At 38.9% G+C, this 11,593-nt stretch overlaps 1 protein-coding gene across 1 annotated transcript; it reads left to right on the top strand.

Moving 5' to 3' along the window:
• Positions 1-2,217: 2,217 nt before the first annotated feature.
• fam20cl (family with sequence similarity 20 member C, like) lies at positions 2,218-9,842 on the top strand. The gene is made up of 10 exons (XM_061026991.1): positions 2,218-2,732; positions 3,126-3,304; positions 5,803-5,881; positions 6,283-6,375; positions 7,188-7,303; positions 8,031-8,211; positions 8,718-8,827; positions 8,995-9,076; positions 9,236-9,295; positions 9,443-9,842. The coding sequence occupies exons 1-10, from the start codon at positions 2,218-2,220 to the stop codon at positions 9,699-9,701; spliced, it is 1,674 nt and encodes a 557-aa protein (XP_060882974.1). The 3' UTR covers positions 9,702-9,842.
• Positions 9,843-11,593: the final 1,751 nt, after the last annotated feature.

The raw sequence follows: 11,593 nt of genomic DNA, 5'->3' as shown, positions 1-11,593 counted from the left end.
GTGTGTGTGTGTGTGCACCTTAATGTGCTGCCAGTATAAAACAGTTTATAAGAGATGTAGACAGCTGTTCTTAACATTCTTTTCATGTGGAGTCAGAAAACCAGGGAAATCACAAAATTTATTGAAAATGAGTTTCCTGTAGAATTAAAAACCAGAAACAGAATTAGTTAGGATACAAAATGTGGAGACGAGGGTGGCTATACAATATTTGACGAATTAAAGCAGAAAGAAGGACAGAATTCAAATCAGGGCAACCGACTCTTAGCTATAGACAGCAGGTAGTTAGCTAGTTGAGCTTAGCATAAAGGCTAAAAGCGCCAAGATGGCTCTGTACGACAGGCGGTTTGTATAAATTTTCCCAGTTTGCTTACCTCTAGGAGCTTATTCTAGTTTAGCCACTTTATGTGTAACACATGAAATTCAGATAAAGCCTGATAAGACATTCATCACCATCAGCAGCTATAGACAAATCTAGGCCTTTAGGTGTTTATGCATTATTCTAGAATGATTAGCCCTAACGCTGACCGTGTGATCACATGACATGAAATACTAGTGTCAGCTACTTTTTTAGGGCTACATATTTGTAGCAGCTGCTATAAAATTAGCTTAGTTTTGGTATAAGGAGATGTTATGGGGGGGTTTCTTTAGGCTGGCAGTCCCCCATTATCACCAACCCTTCATTGATCCTGGCCCATTTAGATCATTTGGAAACTAAAATGTCATTCCCTCCCTCTAGACCGCGGGTCATAAAGACACAGGTCACCTCAACCACAACATGAAGGTCCTCTTCCTTCTATTTACACTGCAGTTACCACGTGATAACACACATGCATGCACTCATCCTGGGAAAGAACCGAGTAAAAAACTCTGAATATCTAGTTCATTAACAGAGGAAGAGGAGCGGGACAGGGAGACAGAAGGAAAAAAAAAGCCTTGAATGGAAAGAGATGTAAGTGATTCCTCCGGCCTGCTGGCCCACACAGGGAATATGGGAGCAGCAAGTTGTTCAATAATGTATCGATTTTCTTCATAAGCTTTCCTTTCTTCAAGGATTTGATGTTAATGATTATCTGACACTTTTCTTCTGAACCTATTTAGTTTTCATGTCTATCTTTCCATTCACCTGTCAGACAATTTCAAATAATCGAGTAGTCGTGATTGTAAATGCCTGTGAATGTTGACTAAATGAGAATAACTAAGTAATACAACAAAATATGATGTACGGTATGCATAAAGGCTAAATAATTAAGTGAAGTGCTTCCCTTCAGAAAAGCTTAAGTTGGGGTTTGATTCACTGGTATTGGAAATTGTTCAATTGTTTTAACGAAGGAGAAAACCGGTGTTTAACTGGGTCCTGGTGTTAGTTTTAAAGTAAGTTGCTATTATGATGGTAACTGAGCTGCATTCACAACAAAATGTCAGGGTTGCATAATGCGGTTAGCATCTTTAACTGTTTTCAACCCTGTGATTTAAAAAAAAAAGTAAACAGCAGTTTGCCAAGCTATTTGAAAGGTTTGCTAATCCTAGCGACCAGTTACTCTGCATCAAAGTAAGATTCATTACACTGAAGATATGTCATGGAGAAAGATAGCAAGCTAAGCAAAAGTAACGCAGCTTACTGCATTGATGTTCCTTGCCAAGGACTAATCTGTTCTGAAGCAGTTAATAATTTCCCGCTATGCTAATGGTGATGCTTAATGTGCCAAACATCGTAAAACGTAAAGTACCTGCTTAACACGTGGGCCTGTTAGCGTCTAGCTAAAGGAACCAATGTGTCTAAGTCTAGCTTCACAGAGTTGCTAGAATAAATGAGGAGAAAACTATCTTCCTGAGAACAATTCCATTCCAGCAACTTTTCTATATATATGATGCCAGAAAGTGTTTCCTTTGCAACACGAAATGCTTTTGTGTTTTGTGTGTATTCATTTTTAACTTAGTATGCAAGGCCTCTTCTACAGGTTTCGAATCTGCAATCTACCTTAATACAGCTGCCTTAGTGAGCAACTCAGTTACTTCAAAGGAAACATTTGTATTCAGCTGGTGTTTTTCTTATTTGGTTCAATCCTGCATGTTGTAGAAGTGCAAGGCAACGATCAGAAAACGTTTCATCATGATCACGTTTGAAGGGTTGGCAGGGCTTCATGGTTTGTTTGGATTTTAAATGTCTCTCTGTCTCTCTCTTTCTGTCTCTGTATTGTTTCCTCTCTCTCCTCCAGCATGATGAGACTGAACCCGGGCCGATCCACTCGCTCCATCTATCTGGTTCTGGCGGGTTTGTCCCTCGCTGTCCACCTCCTTCTGGCAATTTTTTGTCTCTCTGTCCTCCAGACAGCCTGCGTCCTTCCCACCTCCTCCACGTCCACCATTAAAAGAACCGATGATCAGTCTATCTCCCACTCCTCCTCTTCGTCAGCTGCCTCTTCTTCACACAAACTACCCACAATCCCCCAGAATGAAGAGAATCACAAGCTGATTGCCAAAGCTCTGCACCCTAAAGAGAAAGACTCATTCGACAACGCCAGTGAAAAGAAACTAACTGCACCAGGAAAAGGGATTCAAAAGGTCAAAGGCCGTTCTAAACTGGAGGCGCTGTTCAAGCACCCGTTGTACAACCTGCCACGCCCTGAGCTGCAAGAAGTTGATTGGCTGCTACGGGTTAAAACAAATGAACATGCAAAAGAATCAGTAAGTGAGGAAGAGAGGGAAGACGCCATCAATAGTGATAGCGAGTGGTGAGTGAAACTGCTGGAGAACATATATAAATCATTCAAATGTCCACTAGATTATACATAACTATATTCATGTTATTACTGTGGCTGTGGGCTTTGAGAGCCAAAATAACTTTGTTTGAAGTTACTTAACTAATTATATAATTAGCCTCTATTTCAGCGAGCTCTCTGGCCAACGTTATGTTGTTTTTGTTGTTGTTGTTTCTTATTCCGACCACATTTTCACTAAAGGTAGCTACTACGGTCACCATGGTTGCAACTTCATCATTTTGTGGCACCATCAAATTAGGTCACCATTAGAAAGAATATGCTTAAACCCATCTGCATACAGTAAGCTGTATGGGTAACTCTCTGAACAGTGTGACTCCCATTAATACTCTACTCGCCCTCCTGCAGGGAGAGTTCCAGTCAGGAGGAAGGCTACGACAAAGTCAATTGGACGAACGACGTGGAGACCCACCCTCCTTGGCTGAGGTTCCACCTGGGCATCTCTCGCTGGGAGCTGTACAACAGGAAGGACCCCAACCTGGCCCAGCTGACTCACTATCTGGCAACACAGAAAATCCTCGGTGCTGGTAAACCAATGAGAGGGGGGGGGGCAGGATCAAAGGGGGAGGGGACAGAAACAGAGAAGACAGGCCCCGGGAAAGGAACCAGATAGAAGGAAGAGGTGTTAGAGGAAGGTGAAAGATTCATTTATTACTCTGCCTTTTATCTTCTGCAAAAAAAAAAAAAAGATCCTGAAGTGTCAGCCGGACACGAGTACTTTACATACACATGCACTAAATTGTGCAACTATCCTGGTTTGTTATAGTTCTGTCCGTTAGTTTTGTCTCATGGGGTTCAAGGCCACACAGATAAAACACAATATTTAATCCCAGATCATAATACTGCACAAAAAAAATAAAACCAGAAACTGCCCAGATATTTAGCCTGACTTGTCCTTATAGTGCTAACGCCTTCTTGTTTTATGATTCTCCCTCTCTGACACATTTCAGAAGCCTCAAACATGCAGCTTTCTCACTCAAACTCTAATCTCTTTATACAAACAAGTCGCTCTGTAAGAGAGCCAGAGGCAACACAGAGTATTCACTCAAGTTTTCTCTCAGTGAATACAGTAAACTGTGCCAAAGTTCATTTTTAGAACAGAGGAGGGTACGTACTGAGACAGGCGTCCACACAAAGTCACACATTTAGGATGAAATGTCTTCATGTACACATACTGCAGCTTAGACTCACACTGATCTATGAAAATAGTGACTATTGAAAACAAATTCACACAGAATAAAAGAGTAAAGGCTGGATGACTCAGCTCTGTGTTGATTAGCCATATTGGTCTTAGACTTCTTGTTTTGGGTAGAGAGAAAGAAAACATTGATGCAGGTGCGGACAGGCATACATTCATTGTTGACTGTTTATGAATATGAGTTTGAATTTGAATTTGTTGAAAGGTTGACACAAATATGAACATTTGCACTATTGAACTTATTATTTTGGGTTATATTTAATTTACTATTATGATAGTTTTATGACAAATGTTAGACATATTTTAAATAGCTATTTCAGGCAACTCTACTGCGTCTGTCATTGTTGTTGTTCATCTCCCTGTCTGTCTGTCTGTCCATGTATCCATTTGTCTGTGTGTCTCTGTCTCACTGTCTGTCTCCATGTACATCTCTCCCACACCCTGTCTGTCTATCTCCTATTTGTCTGTGCATGTTTTCCTGTCTGTCTTCATGTCCTCAATCCGTCTCTCTGTCGGTTTACCTATCCATCCATCTCTTTCTGGCCCTCTCTCTATCTCGCTCTCTCTCAGCTCATTCATTCAAGCTATATGGCTGCTCATTGTTCATCATCAGGTCTGCTTCTGCTTCAGGTTTCTTTATGTTAAGAGGAACTTTTTCCCTCTTGTCAAGTGTTTACTCATTAGTAGATAAATGTTGGTTCGCTCAAAATGTTTACAGCTTGGACCTGCTCTGTATATAAAGTATCACAAATAACTTACACCAATAACAGCCTCTAACAAAATTCTCAGTCTAATGTACCGGTGATGTCAGTACTATCGAGATTATGAAAAGAAAAGGCAGATATGTTATATCACAGAAAACCTAATGTCTTAAATCTGCAGCTCACATTATTTTTGTGATAAGGTCATAGATATAATCCTACTAAACTTTTAAAATCCATTAAACCCCACACCGCACAGAAACAAAGGGGCATGAACACAACGTCCCAGCATCCACACATGCACATGTTCTTTTTGTGTTTTCTCCTCTCAGACACCGTGTCTGTGTTCAGCACATTGCAGGATGAATAATGCAGTGAGATTTGTGTTATACGCCGCAGATTAAATGCTTCTCTCAGCTACAGACTGTTTTGTTTTTAATGCTTTCATCCTTTTCTTCTTCACATTTAAACCTCAATTACAGTGTAAATATCTTTTAAATTATTTAGCGCAGAGCGTAAATAAATTGCTTTCTAAAACGAGTTAGAAACAGGTATGAAACAACCAGCAGTCTGTTGCTCTGAGTGTCTGGACCTGAACATGTACGTATCTTGTTGACTTGAAAATAACTAATGTTTTGATTCAGAGCCAGTTGTCTGAAGTGTGGGTGAGTCAGCTCATGTTTTGTTTTTGGGACATAAGAATGTGTCTCATTGTGCAACTCACAGATGCATCGACAATGTATCAAAATTACAAACAAGCTTATGACACAGTTCTCGCTGCCTTCAGTGCTGCAAGAGTACAATTACTGCCAAACAATCAATACAGAGACATTCAGGATCTCAAAATGATTCATTATTATTTACATGAATAATGCATTATGGGGAGAATAAAACTGTTTCCATCAGGCCAATATTTGAAGTATTCCATCCACGTCCAAACTGGAAGAGCTGGCTGCAGTGCTGTATAATTATGTAAGATGCCACCAAATGGAGAAACCGTTGTGATGCACAGTATTACAGATCTATACAGTGCAGTTCTGGATTAACACCACAAATACCTAATTCAAATATGGCCGATATGTGTTTCTCATGATGACTTACTCTTCCCTTTATGCATGTCTTTTAGTTCATAAGACAGGAGGTACGCAGCTCAAACTTCTCATTTCGTTCCCAAACTATGGAGAAGCTCTGCTGAAACCCATGAGGTAAGACCCCACTGTGACTGCCAACATGTGATTGACTGATGAAAGTCGAGCTATCAGAGTGTTTTTGGTGTTCCTGTTCAACACTGATTTACGTCGAGAGGCTTCTTATAAAGCAACAAAGCAAAGCATTCATCTTCTCTTAAAGTATAAAGGTGGTGGAGAAGAAATAAAAGCCTGGTATTGTGATATTATGTTTGATAGTATTGCATACACAATTAAACGTTTGATAGGCTATACCTTTTTCAGTAATGTTTCTGGTACCACAATAGTAAAAACATTCTTTCTCAATCCACTGGAGGATGCCACGCTTCATTTAAATGATATGATCAGATGAAAAAATGTTAATTACATAACCTAATGAACTGTGTTGACGTTTGTGTGTTTCTTTTTTTCCCACATAGACAAGCTAGAGATGCGGAGACGGACGTGAACCTCTTCTACTTCTCAGATTTTGAAAGACACAACGCAGAGATCGCTGCCTTTCACCTTGACAGGTACAGAGTCAGTTGTCCTGTTGAATAAACTATTTTCACAAAGAAGCCATTTCCCTCTGACATCATACTCAGGTTGGAAAACTTAAATGCTGTCATAATGTCTTTCTGCTTTTTTTTTTTTTTTTTAAGTGAATCTAACAACTGAAAACACAACGTGCATTGACAATGCAGAGGGAAATGTGGTAATATTTCAAGTTAAAACAACCGATTTGGTGGCCTACCGGCAGAAAACAGCTACCATTAAATTTAAACCACTTTCTAGCTAGCATTAGCCAGAAAGTGTAAAAACAACACAACAGGAAAGTAATCTACTCCAAGCTAAAAAAAACAAAATATTTGAAAGGAATTGACTACCTAGCTGATCTAATATCTTTAGATGCTAACATACTATCATTAGCCGTTTTCTAATGTTGGCTTAGGGTTATCAAATGTGTCCTTGTAGCAAATATGGTCCAATCTTTCAGATCTTCATGATCATTTTACTTTTCAGTTGCTAATTTATCAATAAGTAGTGCAATCGTTACTTTTACATTACCCTACACCTACATGGTGTACAACATTAAAGACAGAAGTCGTACCCTGAGCACATTGTCAAGGGAAAATGGCTGCTGTGTGAATATGGTGTATTCTGTGACGAAGCTGTTAGAACGCTTAGGTCAAAAAGGAAACAAGTAAAGAGTGAGTTAATAAGACAATAGAGGGCTGCTGTTAGATTCTTCTACTTGTTTTTTTCCTCACTCATTCCATCGGATGTTAATTCTTGCTGTTGCGTTCTGTTTACCACTTTGGATTTTTATTCCCTTCTATCCCAGAGTGCTTGGCTTCAACAGGATACCTCCAGTGGTTGGTCGACTCATCAACGTCACCACAGAGATCAGAGAGATCACTACTGACAACAGGCTGTCCAGGACATTCTTCACTTCCCCAGGTAAAGTTAATCACCATACATTGATGTCTTCCAGAAAATGTCATGTGATCTTCCTTGTGAAGGACTCTCTCTGAATGCTCGTCCTGTTGTATCTTAGTGCTGAATTGACCACTGCATCCCGTTACAGAGACCAGACATTGTAGTTGGCATTTTAAGAACTGTATTAAGCTGGTTTAAATGTTATTCATCAGATCAATTTCAGTTTGTTCATATCTATGATAGCTGCTCTTTAAAGGTTATTTTTGACGTTCTTCAATATATTAAATCAATTTCAAGCTATCCATCCAATTTTTTCTTGTGATTTAGTTGCCATGTACTTTCCTTTTTCTGTTCTCAACTATTTAAGTGAAAAATATTAATGCAGAGCTTCTGTCTGTGTTAAGACAGTTTTTGAGTTTGTTGTATTGGTTATGTCATGTGTTTTGTTGTACTGTGAGTATGAATGTTATGGATGTGTTTTTATGTATTCTAACTAATTAAATATTGTCAAAGATATGGAGACCCCAGGAAGAGTAGCTACTGTAATGGGGATCTTAAACAAACCAACAATACTGATGAGTATTTACAGTCTAGGTCTATTCTATATATGTGAAGTGTCCTGAGATACGTTTTCTTACGATTTGGTGTTCTATAAATAAAAAACAATTGATTGACACATTGACATACACTGGCCATACGAACTAACCAACCGCTACTCTCAACCTGTCATCTCTCTGACTGCCTCCAGCTGGGAACATATGTTTCTATGGCCAGTGTGAGTACTACTGTTCATCAGAGCACCCAGTCTGCGGCCAGCCCCATGCGCTGGAGGTTTCCCTGGCGGCCATGCTACCTGACCTCACCATAGCTCCTCGCAGGTCCTGGAGGTCACCATGGAGACGCGCCTACAGCCGCAAAAAGCTAGCAAAGTAGGTAAACTATCAGTACAGTCTCTTTTTGATTGTCATTACTAATTTTCAGAGTATATGTATTAGTGATGAAAAAGTTTATCTTTGGGGACTGGCAGCAATCTATACATTTGTTTCTTGGGAAGAACATTGGAAACAATCCTGTCTGCTTTAAATATTCAGTTTTTTCAATTTCAAATGAGTGTTTTTTTTTTATTGCATTGCATTGCTGCTGTGTTTTTGTGAGTCATTAGTGACCTCCAGTGGTGTGGAGGGAGAACTGCAGCATGAAATATTTTAAGCTCACCTTACACTTTTTAATGTCAGTGCAAACAATATTGATGACAACATAGAGACTTTATCGTTTGTGTATTAAGAAGTGTGCAATTGGAATTCTGTTGGACAACCCTCAGTATATTTCTAAAGATTATTTTCCAACATGTTAGTTGTGCATTTTATTTTTTTTAGCATGCATGTTTGCAGGAGCTTAGGTTAACGTGACTCTGCTCTGCTTCTGTTGTGTCCAGGTGGGAGAAGGACGCTGCCTACTGTGACACGGTGAAAAAGACACCTCCTTACAGCCACGGCACCAGACTGGTGGATCTCATAGACATGGCCATACTGGACTTCCTCATGAGTCAGTCTCTTTGTTTTAATGTCAACCCTGTAGTCAGTTTGTTTGCAGCTTAAGAGGGCTTACAGGTCCGACCTCTAGTTAAAGAGTCACAGATACGAGAATTTAAAAGAAAACACAAAATCAGAGAATCTCGCTTGTTAAGGCATTGATTTGTTTCTCATTCAAAGGCAACATGGACAGACATCACTATGAGACCTTTGAAGAATTTGGCAATGACACTTTCCTGCTACACCTGGATAATGGACGGGCGTGAGTACTATTACTAATGTTGTCATTATGTCACTGTTATCGTGGGAGCAACAGCATGCTAAGTATTTGACATGCGTCTCACTTCTGATATGTTTTGGACACTGACGCAGCATATATTATTTTGTTTTGACTGAAGGTTTTGTGGATAATGTCTTCCAGGTTTGGGCGCCACTCTCAGGATGAGCCATCTATTCTGGCTCCTTTGAAACAGTGTTGCAGGTAAAACAGAACTCAAAAGGCTAGTTGAGTGCCTTGCACCTTAAAAAAAGGTCTAAAGAAATCAAACCTTCAAAAACTGTTCCAAGTTTTTAAGAGGGTATGTTCTTTGTGCATCAACATAATGACTCTCTGTACCTATACTTGTAGGATCCGTCGCTCCACACTCCTCCGCTTGCGCCTCTTGTCCCTCACAAGCTTCCGTCTGAGTGATGTCATGCGGGACTCCCTTCTCCAGGACCCTCTAGCTGGAGGGGCCCCCCTGCTGTCTGAAGCACATCTCTCTGCTCTGGACCGTCGCCTCGCTGCAGTCCTGCAGGTGGTGCAGAGCTGTCAGGAGCAGCACGTAGATTTGATTTACAACGACTTGGAAGGATATGAACATGAATATGATCAACAGCCTGACTGAGGAATAAACATACATTGTACAGTATAAAGCTTATGCATGTGTGGGTTTTTTTTACATGACCAACAAGAACAAATAGTTTTAAATTCACATCTTCACTTGCAGGTTTTTGATCAAAAAGATATAGGCATGTCCGTGTGAAAGGTGAACTTCAGTCTTGTATAAGATAATGGTAATTAGGATTTTACTATATGAAAAATAGAAATAATTTCTATTCTTGTCTAGTGTAATCGGGAGAACTCAGACTCCACAGTGGTGGATCAAGTGCACATGTAACTGCTGGATTTCTACGTTGTGTTGTGTGAATTGATTATGCTGTGGATTCTTATGATCACTTTTTATCTAGCAAAAGGAAAGCACAGACAAAACTCTGTTTCAACTTCCCAGTCCACTCCAGATCCTACACAGATTAAATAAAAGTGCTGTACGTTATGTATGCTACCTTAATGCGCATGCACGTAAACTAGCTTAAATAGCTGTGCACGGCGAGCTAGGCTCCATGGCTAATAAAATAACATATTCAGAATATTTCAATTAAATCGATTTACCAACAGCTAACAAAATACAATAAAACATTCTGGAGAACATAAATGTACACAAAATAATACAATAATTCAAAGGATGGAAGGATCCATGAATGCACGATCCTTACAAGTTATACCTCGTTGTAAATAATAATAATAACAATTAGCACCAATTAGTATTATTAAAGGGGCGAAATAACGTTTCCAAACTTTTTTTGACAACTGGTGATAGATTTCATGAACATGGGGGTTGCTGTTCCTGTTTAAAGATCATGTTGAAAGAAAAAGAGCAGCCTTCAGTGTTACTCACTGAGCTGGGACATGTTCACTTTGTACAGAATGACAAGAATGATGACTACATTTCATTCATTTAGTTTCAGGTTTATCATGAACTTTGATGTTATTTGATGTAGGAAGTAAGCCCAAGAAGAATTACAAATGTGTTGTTATTTTTTGTTTCTTTTAAGGACAAATAAACAATCAGAGTGGAAGAATAATCAATATATTTAAGTTGTTTTTTTTAATCAAGGAGCGATCTATTTGTGTGAGAAAGTTGACTTTGATCCTCTCTGTATTGTTTATAAAGAAAGTAAACTTTAGAGGTGAGAGGAGACTGTAAAAACTTGTCTACAAAATGGTCGTGCAACATTCTATGGTTGCCATGGTTCCCCTTAAAGTGCATCATTCATATCAGATCATCATTTCAACTCAAACAAACTCTCAGAAAGCCACAGAAAGTTGTTCTCAAGTTGAAATCAGCGATTTCCTCTGAAAATCACGCTCAAACTGCAGATTTTTTCCACCCTAAGAAGGACCAAAGATTTTCTTAAACTGACACGAGCCAAACATCCAACTTGTGTCATGGAAAATGTAAGATTTTCACTTTTTGACTCTCTGCTGTTTACTGTACAGTTTAAACTGTCTGAACTAGATTGCACCAGATTTCTTTTCATCCATTTATTGAAATATATTTAAAATAAATCTTTGAATACTTCAATAATATTTGAAATCTTTTCACATATTCAATAAATGGTTCATTAAAGAAAATAAAATCCCATCAAACACAGCCATGAATGAAATGTAGCCATGAATAAAATGTGTGTTATAGATATTTGTTACAGTTTATAATTCCCAGCAGATATGTGTCATTAGATAAGTGTCAGTAAAACATTAAATACTATTGAGTGGACAATTCACTTCATTAGTTTCTTCTGGGGGATTTACTGTTCAGAAATAAAAAGATTTTATAACAAACATCAGGTGAAAACAGGAGCTCAGTACTGACATGTTTCAGACTCATCAGTCTCACTCGTCTTTACAGTTTTTTTTTTCTCATTTTAAACTGTAATAGAATTGTTTCATACATTGGAG

The sequence above is a fragment of the Labrus mixtus genome, chromosome 20, assembly GCF_963584025.1.
Source record: "Labrus mixtus chromosome 20, fLabMix1.1, whole genome shotgun sequence".
Taxonomy (NCBI): Eukaryota; Metazoa; Chordata; class Actinopteri; order Labriformes; family Labridae; genus Labrus; species Labrus mixtus.
This window is presented reverse-complemented; position numbering and strand designations above follow the sequence as displayed.

What these genes read in the sequence shown, in the direction of transcription:
- fam20cl (XM_061026991.1), top strand. Translation starts at nt 2,218, where the DNA reads ATGATGAGACTGAACCCGGGCCGATCCACTCGCTCCATCTATCTGGTT. An exon ending in ATCAATAGTGATAGCGAGTG is followed by an intron (nt 2,733 to 3,125) that starts GTGAGTGAAACT and finishes GCCCTCCTGCAG; the next exon opens with GGAGAGTTCCAGTCAGGAGG. An exon ending in CCTTTGAAACAGTGTTGCAG is followed by an intron (nt 9,296 to 9,442) that starts GTAAAACAGAAC and finishes CTATACTTGTAG; the next exon opens with GATCCGTCGCTCCACACTCC.